This window comes from Electrona antarctica (genome assembly GCF_951216825.1).
Source record: "Electrona antarctica genome assembly, chromosome: 2".
NCBI classification, from domain to species: Eukaryota; Metazoa; Chordata; class Actinopteri; order Myctophiformes; family Myctophidae; genus Electrona; species Electrona antarctica.
Window position 1 is genome coordinate 43,961,211 of NC_136807.1, and position 16,379 is coordinate 43,977,589.

The 16,379-nt window shown below is 39.2% G+C and overlaps 1 protein-coding gene across 1 annotated transcript in view; it reads right to left on the bottom strand.

Annotated features, from left to right (window-relative positions):
* Window positions 1–4,179: 4,179 nt before the first annotated feature.
* The window catches only part of LOC306935668 (contactin-3-like), a gene marked incomplete at its 5' end in the record, with an annotated part of 50,667 nt that continues 38,467 nt past the window's right edge, over window positions 4,180–16,379 (bottom strand). The window contains 6 exons of the mRNA XM_079518808.1: window positions 4,180–4,583; window positions 6,179–6,344; window positions 7,959–8,071; window positions 9,871–10,057; window positions 11,746–11,855; window positions 14,445–14,679. Of these exons, the coding sequence (XP_079374934.1) occupies window positions 4,486–4,583; window positions 6,179–6,344; window positions 7,959–8,071; window positions 9,871–10,057; window positions 11,746–11,855; window positions 14,445–14,679 (909 nt within the window). The 3' untranslated portion in view covers window positions 4,180–4,485. The remainder of the gene's footprint in view (window positions 4,584–6,178; window positions 6,345–7,958; window positions 8,072–9,870; window positions 10,058–11,745; window positions 11,856–14,444; window positions 14,680–16,379) is intronic.

The window sequence follows — 16,379 nt, forward strand, 5'->3', positions numbered from 1 at the left end:
TTGAGGAGGTTTCAGGTGGTCTCCAGCTAAATGATGGAGAGTTGGTAACCAAATTGACCCCTATAGAGTTTTAACCCTTGAGAGCATTAAATAAAACCCAAAAGGGTTCATTTGGTTTAATTGTATGAGTTAAATTATTGTTAAACGTCTGCATCAGTTCATTTAAAAGAAGTCTACATGGTAAATTTCATTTTGGGTACTACAAACAAGTTGACGGGTGAATTTAGGTATGATAATGATGTAATGGTAACCTGCATGTTCAAATGATGTATAGGCCTACTTTACATTGTTTCTGATTTAATTACATTTATTTTATTTTGTATTTTATTTTTGTGGGGGGGGACTGCCAAGTTAACGTTGAGGGGGCCACTAGGTTTGGGTGCACGTGCACTTGACCTGTATCCCAACAGTTTACAATACTAATCATGGTGTAAAGTTAGCCCAGGTCCTGATTCAGAGATCAATACCACGTGAAAGCCATCGCCCAAGTATTGACACACCAACTCATTATGGATGATCTGTGGTGTGTGGCGAGAAACCTCTCTTTTCCTCACTTCCCCTTCGTATTGATCCCTTGCAACACTGCCCCAATCGATATTTCACTGTAGCTTCCTATGTTCTTGGTGTATTTTCCAGAGAAAGTATAGCTGAACTTCAGCAAATAGCTGTATTAATTTTAAGTTGTAAACGCTCTTCCAAATGTAGGGTTCAGTAATGTAAAACTAGTTCAGTACAAATATGGTGCATGTTCATTTCTTTACAGTAAATGGAGTACTGGTATCTCAATACCATCATATCCAGAAAGCAAGTATTTAAATACAACCAATATACTATGAACCAATTAAATAATTGATGCAAGTGATACTTCCATCAATTTTTGAATCTATACTTAATCCACAGGAGGATGCTTTACTGCAGCAGTTTACTATCCGTTATATCATTTCTTCCCTACATCATCTTTACAGCTTTTGATGGTACCCCCCAGACACTGCTTTTATGTTTCCTGCAGTCAAAGACACTAAAAACGGATGATGCTGATAAAATAACTGCATTTAAAAAAAGAAGAAACAGACAAAAACAAATCCCCAGTGAATTATTTTTATTAACTCCCTGATTTAGAAAACACAAATGCACCAAACAATATCATACATGCACAGCTCCAGTATACCAAGATCAGCTGACGACTTTTCAATGTGAAAACATTCCCTGACACGATCTCACAGAGATCACCTGGACATCAAAATACAGAGGAATCATCACAGAAAGGCCAAGCGTTGCCGCTCAGAGCTTTTAATGTATTTGTTCTTTGACCAGTATGGAAACTGATCTGCTGATCTAGTACTTATGTGTGTATCTTTTGATGGGCCTTCAAGTAGCAATAGAATTGTAAAGTCATAACGTTAAAAAACAATAAAAGTATCTAGTATGTATTCGCCAACTACCTTGTAACAGGTAGGGTTCGTGTCACTCCACCAAACGGACGTGATAGCAGCTGCTAGAAATGTGTTGCTCTTTGCTCATGTGTTTTTCATTGACTGAGAATTGCCTTTACAATTCGGGCATTGTGGTCGAGGACGTTGCTCCGACTAATAATACTGTACATAATATCTAATAGTGGGAGAGACATTTTGATCCAACTCACGTTTGAATGAGTCATGGCTGACTAATTAGGTACTGTTGTTTTAAAAAAGTAACACTTGACCTTTGTGCAGAATTGTCAAAAACAATCAAGAACAGATCAAACATAAAATAATAATACATTCATAATAATAATAATCCAAACCAAAACCAAAAACATCTCTGTCTTATCCACTGTACTAATATTACAAAACACGATGGTTGGTAGTGCTTTTGTGCACTGAAAAACAAACAAATAATTAACTGTGTAATGTTTGTTGCTGTATTTTTCTTCTGTTTGGTGGAATATTAAATCAGCCAGAAAGATGCATTTTCTTTGTAAACATTTCTTTTCTTAACATTAAAGGACATTCTGTGATGAGAGAATGTATGCAGGTTGACCACACGTACAATAAAGCCACATTAACAAAACAGGATTCAAAGACTGCTTTTCTAAAGTGGATAACACTCATTTGGGAGGTAAACATTCAAAAGCAATGTATACACAGACATCCGTTTCATAATGCAAAGCCTTGGCTTGGCGTCACTGCAGTCTGAGCTTCCAATGTTTGCCTTTCACTGGCAATCCATAGTGTTGATAGTATATTTAAATTTAGATAATATTTCAACAGGTTCAAAATGAGGTTTCTCCACCCCCAGGCTGACCTTGTAGTATTGTTCAATTTGAAAATGAGTACAAAAACCTCCTCAATGCTTAAGCTGTCCAAGGCCCTGAACCATTAAGTACAAGAAATGGGTTTAAAGTTCTTTCCAAATGCTGAATGGCCTTCCTAAGAACACAGTCATCCATGACACACACCGGGCAATGGAATATGTGCCCATTTTAAAAATGAAAGACACTCACAGAATAGCATGCACATGCACCCCTTTCACACACACACACACACACACACACACACACACACACACACACGCACACGCACACACACGCACACGCACACACGCACAGAATCATTGTAATGCCATCCGGGAGGGATTGTCTTGATTTAGACATCCTTAAATCCTGATATATTAGTCTTGTGTGGATGCCATTAGACCCATTTCTCCTACAGTATATGTCCTTTCCCATAGACTCCCCTCAGGCCCGCTCTAATTTATGAAGATGTTTTAATGGCTGCTAAATCATGGCACATATCAGACCTTCCATTTGTCAAGTCAATCCATTAAGTAGACCATTGTGTCATGTGCAGACAGATTTCTGATACCCCCTTGCAGACTGTTAAAAGTTGGAGATAAACAGGTACGGAATACCTGAGCAGTGAAATTATGCTGAAATAATGTACATAACAAGCAGCAATACAAACAAATTAAATTCAACCAAACAACAGGTAGACTGACAAACATTCCAAACACAAGTAACCATAAATGAGTCACATTTTGCCAAATAATGTCTCAGCTGGTGGCTAGATTTCAATAATTAGACTGGCACAATTGGCAGCACTTAAACCTCTCTCCACTGCAATGGCTGATGACGTGTGGCAACTGGCATGCAACCCTGGAACAGAATGTCCACAGAGATGGGCGCAGGCTGCAATGCATAGGCAGTGGGTGAAGGGAAGTTGCACCTTTTCCACTTCAACTGTATGCATGCAGATGTAGAATGAGTGGATGCAGCATAATTATGGTTAAATTAAGTGGCTCATAATAACTTCAAAAAGCCTATATGTTACATTCTATGAACAAATGAAGTGAAAATGGCAGACAGTACTATTATGGTCTGTTTAGTGTGTTCCGTCTAGGATACAGGAAAAAATAAATCACACCTGTGTGAAGTGAGGGGCGCTCTTATCATCATACATCACATTCCATGCTCAACCAATCAAATCATCACAAATGTCATTCCGGCCAATCACCTTTGGCGTCACCTTTTCTGCGCTCACGTTTATCTTCAATATGTACTTTGCTCAGCCAATCAAATCATCGCTATGGGGTGATCAGCCAATTACAAGCCAATGTTTGTGTTCACACAAACCCGGACAGCTGAGCATAGGAGGGGCTAGCGCCCCTGAAAAATAGAGTCCACAACACTGGTTAATAATAATAATCATTCTCGTCATTATTATTCCTGAAGAAGATCCAACCAGATTGAAACGTTGAAGCAAAAAAAACAGTAGAGCTGAGTATTATTAACCAGTGTTGTGGACACCATTTTTTTCTTTCTGTATTAGCGTTTGTCCAGCACCTGGGCTAGAGTGGATGTGCATGCACTATCACCTCTGTCCGTGTAGGATACAACCACGTCTTTAATGAAACACATACGTACTTCTAAGATGAAGATGGCAGCCATAAGTACTTAAATACTGCTGTCACTAGAGTCTAAATGAAGCCATTACAAGTCTCCAAAGGCACGGGCACAGGCGAATGAGTATGCTCCGCCTTGCCGAGTAATGTGTAAGAGAGGATAACTTAAAATATTAAAAAATACAACTTTATATTACAGAACTTTGCAGTTAGACACTCAGTTTTAACAATAAAGAATTGATAAATTAGGTTTCAAGGAAAGCATGTAGCTATCTCAGCAACAACAACAAGAAGGCTCATTCTACTTTGGCACATGAATGGAAGTAAGGCATCTGTATCATTCTGGAGTCAAAAAGAGAGAAACACTCGTTCCTGTTGACAAAACAATGTCAAATAGACCTGTCTAAAAAGTCAAACGTATATACTGTACATCGACTCAAACAGCACTCTCCAGTTTTGTGCTGCTTCATACACCCAAACGGAACACTTTCAAAATAGTATCATATCACCTCCAAAATAGGTAAACCAAACATTAAACCTCACAAATAGAAAAGAAGAACAAATACTGATACCGAAGGTTCAAAAAGTGTCAAGTTTGTCATTGTGTCATGATGTTGATCTGAGTGTTGACATTGCGATGATGAGGAGCAGAGAGAGAGGAGAGACATCTAGACTCCACGCCTTTGAGCCTCGGGCACTCATACCTGCAAGAGAATGTAATGATACAAAATGTAATCGAAAATGTAGTTATTTGTTAGACAGTAAAGTGAGTGAAGAGAGCTGAAGTTACTACAAGGAGTGCATCTTAGCAAATACAGATAATACATGCATATTGGTGGCAGCAGAATTGTGACGGAAGTTGATTTATTTGCAATTACTGTATGTTCAAGCATGATACAGCCCACAGCTAATGTTGTATGTCATTGAAGTTTTTTGTGTGTGTGTGTGTTAACCTGAATTAACCTATAATTCATGTAAAACACGATTCACCTGGTGTAAGTACCGACCTTCCATGAACAATGCACTCTGCTTTGATTATTATATCATCCTTTTGTATGAATTATCAAGCAGAATATCAATAGGCTAATAAAAAAAAGTTTCCCATGAATTGGAACATTTCAAAATGTAAACCAAAATGTCAGACAAACGTAGCCTTCCTCATCAAAATGAATTTGAAAGAAAAGGCCAATGTGGTATTCAATCTCACTAAATTGCTTTTTTTCATGGGCTCAACGCAGAATATCAACATTGCAAATTAGCATTTAGAGGAGAGGAAGAGTTAGCCCCCCTGGAGTCCCACAGGACAGTAATAGCATCTAGTAAAAGAGGAAGTCAACCTCTCTGACAAAGATGGATTGCACTGCATATTTCAGCAAATATACAAGGCTGCACAGCACAACGGGGGAGGCTGGGGGACAAGAGTTATAGAGTCACAGGAGGACAAAATGTCCCTGTCAGGGATTTAAACTGTTAAGTGACTTAATTTACTAGGGAGCAGGAAGGGAAATACGAGTCCTTACAAAGATTCAAATCCCAGTTGAATCTGTCTGTAGCACAAGTTGTTCTGTAATCTTACCCTGTGCTCACACCAAATGTGTCTGACCCTTCCTGTCTGTCTGTCTGTCTGTCTGTCTGTCTGTCTGTCTGTCTGTCTGTCTGTCTGTCTGTCTGTCTGTCTGTCTGTCTGTCTGTCTGTCTGTCGCAACCAACTTTTGGGCGCGTGACTTACGCAGTTTTAAGGAAATAAAGTGCTAAAGACCTTATTTGGAAGCAATCTAGGGTCCTATTTTCTGTGACCAGCGCAAACTAATTTGAGAGCGTCTTCCCCCATGTGCACCTGCTATATTTTGTAGATACCACAGTACCGTGCACTGACTCTGCGAGTGAAGGTGTGGTTGATGTGAAAATGAGGCGCTAAAATGAGTTGTAGCACTATCACCAAAGCCATATTCCCCACAGACTTTGCACTTGCACTTAAGATGACCCTTGGAGCTCATCTTATCCGCAGAATAACCAAGGGTTTGGTTGTACACAAAAGCATGCCTACACAATTAGGGCTTGGCCCATCTTTTTTTAATGTCAGAACTCGAAACTAATTCAAGGTTGGACTCATCTTTCTAGTAGTATTTCTAGTAGTTTGAACATCCTTAGTAGACAACATGCAAAATATTGATTGGAGCTTAAAAAAAAAAATTCTCGTAGATTTTCCAAAAGTATATTATTGACAATATCTTGTACTGAATAGGCATGAACCACAAGCAAACCACTTAATGTTTCAAACTGTGAGCGGCCAGCTTACTTAGTTGGTGGATTTGGATGGGGTCCGAAGCTGGACCAAGCCCTCCTTCACTCAGCGACCGGACGTAGATAATATAGTTGTCATCTTCAGGCAGGGTCAGCTCTGCTGTTGAATTGGCTGTTGTAAATGTGTTCACCTCTCTGTGTTTCTGTCTCCTGTATGACAGCTGAAGGGGAGAGAGAAATAAGGTGGTGAGTAAATATGTATTAGAGCGTGGCGGATTAAAACAGTTTTATACCCGTAAGACAAGTGTTTTTACTAGTGTTGACAGTGTCGACCCACAGAAATAATGGATTCTCAAACGGAAGAAGTGTTGGTGAATCCTTGAGCCACATGTCACATCAACAATTGTTAGAAAGGTGTGTTCAGCATACCACAAATCTCCACCAGACATACTAATACTAATACTATGTACTAATAATATTATTAGCGATGTACTTTACATTTCTACCTACCGTAGAAATTGAACTACATAGTACTGATTATTAGCAGTTGTAAAACATTTCTACTGTATTCCTCCCTCTCTCTCACACACGTTCAGTGTCAATTATATTTGTATCACCAGTTAATCAACTTTCTTTTTAATGTAAGTGTCAGGTTATCACTGCCACACTTTGCAAGAGTATACTGTAGGTGGTGTAATACAACTACACAAGTTGACAGTCAATGGTACACAAAACCGAAAAGGGTGCAGATGTACACTGTAGAGTGTAGAATGTACACAGCTATATTTGAAAGGTGGCAGACCATGCCAGCATAGTCTCTGGAACGAGACCTCAGACCTGACATAGAGGGACAATCTACAGATAAGAAAGAGAAAAGTGAGATAGGTCTCTCAACCCATACAGATACATGATAACGTTTAAATTAAGTAGAGCGGCGCTGTATTAGGTTATATTAGTGTTATGACCCTGGGTCATATATGTGTAGTTTTCTTGTGTGTGTGTGTGTGTGTGTGTGTGTGTGTGTGTGTGTGTGTGTGTGTGTGTGTGTGTGTGTGTGTGTGTGTGTGTGTGAGTGCGTGTGTGGCCCGGTCGCAACAATTAGTTTTGATGCAAGCTTTGTATAAAGTCGGGCACTAACAAAAATGCTGTTGGTTTTGGTGTATGTTGTCATGTTTATACATGCATATTTTGGTGTTAATCTAATGTCTAATGCGACGTTGCATTCATAAGTCAGAGGGACAGGAGCATTATAATTGGCTAACACATAGTCTGGATCCCATAAGTCAGACGACAGGGGCCAGATTGGCAAGTTACGGTCCATAGCCTCTTGAGACGCATATCCCATATCCTGGAGGATTGCTCTGTGATTATCAATACAAACAATGGCATATTTCAGAATGTAGGTCTTTGACTTGCTGTCAGCATGCATAATAAATATGATGCTGATCGGCCAAGTAGATTAGCTGCAGACAGTCCCACAGACAGACTCAGGCACTGACACAGAAGCAAAGCTAAAACATTACACCCATAAACTAAACTGTATGCTCCCCTTCAATAATTAGTGGTAATATGAGTCAAATGTATATTTAGGCCTGTCGAAATTTAAAAAGGTTCTTCTAAAACCTCAGTTTTCTGAAATAAATATTTTCACGATTTTTCAAAAATAGCAGATCTACAAGCTCGTAGCGCGCCACTCGGTGGCGCGCTATGAGCTTGTAGATCTGCTATTTTTCAATAGCTAAATTATAACATAATATTTAAAACACCAAAAGGGGTTCCCGCCCCAAAATGGGTTAAACAAAATGCATATCAAATATAATTAAATTGTTGCTTACTTGGTAACCAGTGACTTCTGACTCTGATTCCATAGCCACCACAGGCTCCCAATAAAGGAACAGTTGAGTGCCAGTTAGGGTCCATTCAATATTCAGTGGTGGTTGGGCTGGTGCTGCATGGGACAAAGGCATATCTGGTGTGAACTGTGAAAACAGTCCCTGTACTGTCTCAATTTAACGAGACCTTCCATGTTTAGGTCTTGGGATCTCCCTCTCAGTTACATAAAACGCTTGTCATTCCTATATACCTTCCTATATTCCATACTGTCTGTATAAGACGTGATTCCTGTACCGTAACATCTCATTACCATAATATACATTTACATTTCTATTATAATATTCTCTCTTCCCATAACACACTGATTTTGAGGAAACGAGTGAGACTAGCCTTTGTTTCTGTTTTACTGATTGCAGTGGCTTAAAACACATTAAAGGACAACTTTAGTTTTGTTTTAACCAAGGTTCATGTTTTAGGTTGTTATTAGAGAAAGTAAAAGATGAGTGTTCATTTTTTTTCATTTGCTGCTTTCTTTTATTTTAGCGATTTTAGCGATTTTTGACAGGGGGCGGGGGCATTCGAACATGGGGCTAAATATGTATTTTTTACACCATTTTATAGTGATTTTTAAAATGTACTATAGTTCTACTCGACCCCAGGAAATTACATCTGGCCACAAAAGATCACAGGATCTACTGAATGTGAAGGGGGGTACTATAGGGGGATGCCATACTGTGTATGGCTCAACAGTTTGTCACCCCCTTCACATTAAGTAGATCCTGTGATATTTTGTGGCCAGGCGTAATTTCCTGGGGTCTAAAGTAAATAATAAAACCGCTAAATCGCTATAAAATTGTGTAAAAATGTTCGAATGCCCCCGCCCCCCTGTAAAACATAGCTAAAATCGCTAAAACGAAAGAAAGCAGCAAATGAAAAAAGTCTTTCTCCAATAACAACCTAAAACATGAACCTTGAAAAAAACTAAAGTTGTCCTTTAAGCTTTTAGCTCATTAATGTTATTGATCAAAGTTACTCAGATATAACCCTCTATGTTTTTAACCTTTTAATACTCTTCAATGTGGATACAAAAACAGCCTTTCATTTTGATGATCAGACATTAGCCGCAATTTGCAACTCTAGATTTTTTTATAATGGGATGAATCTAGAGTTGCAATACCCTCCATTGACTCCCCACTCATCATTTTGCGTTTGCGATCTGCTTGTCTTAAACAACGTTAAACTCACCAACATTGCAGCTGTAGTCCAAGCTTGAATTATTCTCTTTCAATCTGCAAAGCTTGTTTTTCATAAAAATCCCCCGTAGACATGTTATGAGCTACTTTCTGTCAAGAAGAAGAAATGTTGGAGTTTGGAAGCGCTCGTTTGTATTAAGGGGTCGCGCTGCTGCCTCCTGCATTATGTGCAAATGCGAATCAGATGCATGCAGGGACATTCAGTGACTTACGACGAGCGCTTCCAAACTCCAGCACTTAGAAAAAGAATCACTTGCACAGAATTTCTTGACAGAAAGTAGCTCATAACATGTCTACGGGGGATTTTTATGAAAAACAAGCTTTGCAGATTGAAAGAGAATAATTCAAGCTTGGACTACAGCTGCAATGTTGGTGAGTTTAACGTCGTTTAAGACAAGCAGATCGCAAACGCAAAATGATGAGTGGGGAGTCAATGGAGGGTATTGCAACTCTAGATTCATCCCATTATAAAAAAATCTAGAGTTGCAAATTGCGGCTAATCAGACATGAGACTTCCAGGGGCACACCAGTATAGTTGCCCAGTTTGTGACTCGAATCACATAACAGCAACGTGACCTTTTTCCTTCTGGGTCTTACTTCCATGTCACCACCTTTCTGTGTCCTTGTTCTCATCTCTTAACTTATTTATAGATATACATACGTGGCTTTTTTGTAGTGGCGTTGATTGCAGGGAGGAAGGGGCCTGTACCAGCTGTGTTGAACGCGCTGACAGTGAGGAAGTACTGAGTGGTTCCTGCCAGGGCACTCACAGTGACCGAAGTTTGGTTCCCTGGTACCCTCAATTTCCCCATGGTCTCCGGTTTGGTGTCGTCTTCCCAGTATACCACCTATCGTGAATGGACAGCATGTATTGTTTAATTTTAGCCATGATCTACAGCTTGGGAATGAAGAAGAGGGCTGTATATTGTATAATGTATATTATCTAATGGGGGTTCAAAGGGAGGTTATCTAGTTAGTTTTGAACTCTGCAGAGGAGAGAGAGAGAGAGAGAGAGAGAGAGAGAGAGAGAGAGAGAGAGAGAGAGAGAGAGAGAGAGAGAGAGAGAGCTGGATAATGAAGCAGTGGATAATAGGACTATCTTGGGAGAGATTATTGTTATCTTTCTTTCATGGATTTGGGGCAGCCTTTTTGATCTTAAAATTAACATTCATTATTTAGCTGACACTTATCTTTTTTTTCCTATCCATGGATCTAACATCACAAAGCCCATAGCAGAGTACTTTTACTTTGATATTGCACACAACAACTGATTCAAGCTGCACAATTCCTCAGTACTAATTTAAGTATCAAAGTATAAAATCCTTACATTATCTGTGAAGCCAGACAGAGTCTGATTTACTGTAAGTACATCAGTGTTGAAAGTAACTTATCAATTCAATATGCAAAAATCAATCCCACTACTCCAACGTTATAATCTTGATGACAGCTCACCCAGCTACTTCACCTAGTGAGCATGAGCACCAAAGTTCGAATCTGACTGCCGTCTTGTCTCGTAAGACGCCTGTCTCTCCTCTCTCTCTGCTCTTAAAGGAGATTTCCATGCTAGAAGGCTTTCTTACCTTTATTTGTAGTCGTTACGTCCCCACCAAAGAGGTCCGCAGGTGTTATTTTGTGCAAAAGCTCCTTATTGGCTATTTTCCCTACCATAAGCCCTAAATGAATTGCATTGAATTGAATGGGAATTGAATGGGGCTATGGGGTGTTGTGCTAATTCGCTTATTTCCATTGCTCAAAATTATTATTTTTTGAGTGGTGTAAACCACTCCTACAACTGGCTTTGTTAGTTTGTCTGTCTGTCTGTTCATACCAAAAAATGAGCATGGTTGCTATGGTCACCCAGTTCACACGGGTGTGATTTCATTACGTCAGACATTACGTCAGACCACAGCTGATCAGTCTATATAAGACCTTACACCACTCAGTTCACACGGGTGTGATTTTTTGTATATATCCTCTCTCCATAATGTAAATAATATCCCAAGCGGCACACTTTCCTACTTATTTCGATGGAAATAAGCGAATTAGCACAACACCCCATAGCCCCATTCAATTCAATGCAATTCAATGAGGGCTTATGGTAGGGGAAATAGCCAATAAGGAGTTTTTGCACAAAAAAACACCTGGACTTCTTTGATGGGGACGTAACAACTACAAAGAAAGGTAAGAAAGGTAAGAAAGCCTTCTAGCATGGAATTCTCCTTTAACTTAAGATATTTTGTCTGGTATAGGGTCAAATGAAAGTCTATCACCTATCAATCATCATCTGACAAAAACAGTACAAGGCATGTGGATAGGCAATTCTTTTGTACTCTTGTCTGCCCAATGTATCTGTTGAGCCAGTGCTGTGAACACCTGTTTAATATAAAAAATAACAAATCACCTGCTGAAAGCCATTTCCATGTCTATGCCAAGTTTGGATGCAGTGCCTCTGAGGTACACCGCAGGTGACAACAAGCATGTGAATTGTGTTGCAGAAACTCTTGACTTTCATTTGCATTTAAAATAAGTAATGTACCTCATAACCCAAAACTCTTTCAAGGGTGAAGGAGAGAGCCTGCCAGTTCACTTCGATCTCAAAGGCTGAGACACTTCGGGCCCAGACTCCTGTTGGCATCCCGCTTGGCTCTGGAAACAACAAAAATGCCCGATGTATACTTAGAATTTGGGCATTGTGTGTTGTGTCGTGCACCTTAAAGGACAACTTTTTTTCAACCAAGGTTCATGTTTTAGGTTGTTGTTAGAGAAAGTAAAAGATGATTTTTTTTTCATTTGTTGCTTTCTTTCGTTTTAGCGATTTCAGCTATATTTGACAGGGGGTGGGGCATTTGAACTTGGGGCTAAATATGTATTTCTTTACACAATTTTATAGCGATTTATTTTTGTATTATTTACTATAGTCCTACTAGACCCCAAGAAATTACATCTGACCACAAAAGATCACAGGATCTACTGAATGTGAAGGGGGTGACAAACTGACATGTTGAGCCATACAACACAGTATGGCAGCCCCTAGTACCCCCCTATAAAATTGTGTCAAAAAATACATATTTAGCCCCATGTTCGAATGCCCCCACCCCCCTGTCAAATATAATATATATTATTATTATTATATTATTATATATAATATAAATATATAATAATCGCTAAAACGAAAGAAAGCAGCAAATGAAAAAAAAATAACACTCATCTTTTACTTTCTCTAATAACAACCTAAAACATGAACCTTGGTTGAAAAAAACTAAAGTTGTCCTTTAAACATCTGATCGACAAGCTCAGAATGTGTCACACTGTGTGTGTGTGTGTGTGTGTGTGTGTGTGTGTGTGTGTGTGTGTGTCCATCCAGCTGGTGCTCGTTGACGGCCGTCAAGGCAAATATGTTTATGCGCTGTCAAATAGGCCCACATCTATTCTAAGGTAGCATATACCTGCATGTATTGTATAGACATATTATCCTGCTCATTACTGTGCAGAAATATACATAAATCTTCGTGTTTGAGCACAAAATGCATTTTGAGAACCCACAAATCTTCCCATGCACGCTGTGCGGGCCTCCACACACAATCATTCTACAGTTGTGGCCCCCGGCCTAATCTAGTTGAATATCCCTGCATTACGAGCTTGTAGAGCAGCTATTTTCAGAGTGTCCAACTAAGTATAAATCACACTTAACACAATCAGCACCGGGATTTCTTTCAAAATAACAGCTCGGGGTGCCGTGCAGATATGGCCGCTTTTACTCTGTAAACCTTCCGTTCCGGACAAAAAACGGGAGAAATATTTTTGCTTGCTTACCTCGCTATCATTACGATAAAGTCGCTGAATAATCCCTCGTGTTCATATTTTGAGCTCCCTAAATTAGGAGATACGAGGCATTCTTTCTGAGCCGTATACAGGGAAGTGAACGACAACGCGCATGCGCGAAGAGCAAGGATTACATGGAATGTAATTGAGATCTTCAAGAACATGTTGTCTCAGTAAGACAACCCTCCCCCTATCCACAAGGAGGATCAGTGCACCAAAACATTACGGGAATTGTAGTCCAGGAAGGAAGTGAGCCCAGTGTCCATGGACACTTTGAAATACTGAAATATCTAAAAACACAAATTACCCACAAAAACAAACCCCCAGGAAAGTGTTTCTTGTCTCCCAAACATCATTAAAATAAGATCTGGTTGCAAAAGAGGTGAAGTGGCCCTTTAACATCCCAAGACAACCTGAATGAATCCTCCAGTCCTGAAATATGATATAGGCTATCTTACATCCTTAGATGAATCATTGCTACGGTGCTACCAATATCTGCTGAATAATAGATGTTCAATACAGTATAGTATGAATTGTTTTTAAAGTGGTTTTAGTTTTTTTCTAGATGCTTTTATATGTGCCTGGATTCAATTATTTATCAGCGTGGTATTATTTTACCCCATGCCACTTCAATGTTAAAAAAAAATAAAAAAAATAAAAACCCAAACAAACAAAACAAAAACAGTATTTGGCCATGCTGAGATGTGGCTTTTAGTCTGACCTTTTCTTGGATACGACTTCAAAGACACTGGCAACGTTAGGAAGCAATCTTGTGTAAAACCATTGTTCTTTCTATGTTTACACACATTTGTATTTCGTGTATATCCTTCTCGTGGCTTCTCATCTTTATTTTAATTCTCACTGGAAGACCTTTTGTTCACCATAATTTATTTATCAAGCTTTTTCTACTCAGTGGATTCAAAATACTGACAGCAAAGCAACTTAAAGTTCAACAATGTTCTTCTGGTCATGAAGTGCTATTATGTTTGCTGAGAAACAACATACAGTTAATGCGTGTTGTCTTAAACTACATTCATAGCTGTGCTGAAATTAGCACATTTACTGTATGTTTATATTGCATTTAAATAGTGAATGTAATACCACCCCCAATACAAACTGACAGCAAAAATAACCTCAAATGTTTTTACCACCAGCAGCAATATGACCAATAGCAGTTATACAGTACAGTAGGCTTATGTAACCAAACTTGAGCGAAAACTCAATCACCGAATTACTGAAATATCTAACTACAGGAGGTAAAATGATTTGTATTTTGACAGTCCGTAAATACACAATAGAGATGTTTTTATATGCCCCTTGGCATTCCTTTATCTCACATGCATTTAAAAAAAAATATTAGTGTAATACATAATCTTGCATCTATGCAAATAATGTGAAATGATCTAAATCTACCTTCCTCTGCAGAGTAGATGGTGACCACCGGACTGAAGGGGCCCTGTCCTTTGCTGTTATAAGCTCCGACCTTGACGTGAAACGGGGAGAAAGGCGCGATGCTATCGTTGCGGTACACATAGCGGGACGCCCCCGGGGCGGATGTGGCCACGTGGGTCCAGGTGACCTCTCCGAAAGCACGGAAGGCGATGATGTACCCAAAGCTCTCACCATTCTGCAGTTCTTCGGGGACAGGCTGAGAGTGAAACACAAAACTATAGTGATATTAAAACACATACAAACCACTCACGTTCAGCCCACCATTGGGCTGACACAATCACCGCCACCCAATATTGGAGCGCCCAGAGAAGTGTGAGACCCACAAATTGCTTTTTACCCCACCTGACTGAATGAAATGAGGGCTAAATGGCATTTAAAAAAATGGAGCTCATTATAGTGTCCCTGCAGCCTCTGAAATGAAGTTATTTCTGCATTTGTTGAAAATTAGACCACAAAAAAAAATAGGCCACAATAGTTTTAACCAGCTAATGTTTTGTTTAACTTGGTAACAGAAAGATGGGCACCTCTGTATGAAATATATATATATATATATATATATATTTTTTTCTTATTTTCTTTTTCCAAAAATAAATATTTGGAAATGTCTTAAGTAAATACATGATAAGTATGTACATGATTGGACATTCAACCATTAAAGTCTAAAATTTGAGAGGGTATGCATGCATAAAGTGAGTGGCAAATAGATTTGCAAAGTGAGTGGCAAAGTGAGTTTAACGTCGTTTAACATTGTCCCATTTTGGGCGGGAACCCCTTTTGGTGTTAGCATTATGTTATGCTTTAGCTATTGAAAAATAGCAGATCTACAAGCTCATAGCGCGCCACCGAGTGGCGCGCGCGCTACGAGCTTGTAGTTCTGCTATTTTTGAAAAATCGAAGAACGACTGACATAGAAACATAGCTTTTTCAGAAAACTGTCAGGATGTAGAAGACATTTTTAGAATCTGATCTCAGGTCAAAATGGGTTAATGCAATCAGACTTTTCTGTTTGGATGTATGGGCTGTCAAGGCCAGAATCATGTATTGTATACTTTACATCGAGGTGCCCACGTTTCCTTAGTGCCCACTCCTCTTGTATGCGTTTAACCATGAACCCAAGTGTCCCTGTTCTGGCCTGGATTGAACATTCGCTGAAAATAACATATCTACAAGCTCTTAACACGATATGTTGCCTTCTATGATGTCTATTTTTGCAAAGAGGTGTACACAGAGGAAAAAACAAGTATAGAACCCTGGGAGACACGGTCAATAAGTAATTGGTTAATTAAAAGTTGAAATACCTTTAAAAGATAATTTCTTGTTATGCACATAATTTCACACACCAGGTAGCAATTTGTACTGAGTGTTTTAGTCATCTTAAACAAGCTCAGTGAAATACAAATAGCAGATCAGCTCACTTACTGTAGGGACATTGCTCAGAACATATGGGTTTCAAATTATGAGATAAACAGTAACAAAAAAAGATTTGGACTTCAAATCAAATCAAATCAAATCAAATCAAATCAAATCATTACAACCAAATATCAAATAAAACTCCAGTCAGTCTCTCTTGGAGTATAATTATATTACAGTGAATGTCTGAGCAAAACTCACTGGCTGAAATGCCCTTCTAACACTTCAGCAACCACACAGCTGAATGTGTATTCCAGATCTGACTGAACAAATTAACAATAGCTGTTTCTTCACACGTCCAAGCCTCATAATGCATATGTCAGCTTGTGTATGCACTGCCATAACCTCACACACACAGTCTTTAACTAACAAATTACAACTGCCGGCGTCCACTGAGCCAGATTTCAGTTGAACCAGAATTTATGACACCCACATGCCAAACGGAAATGGAGCAGGGCCTTTGATTTAGAGTCAAATACCAACAAG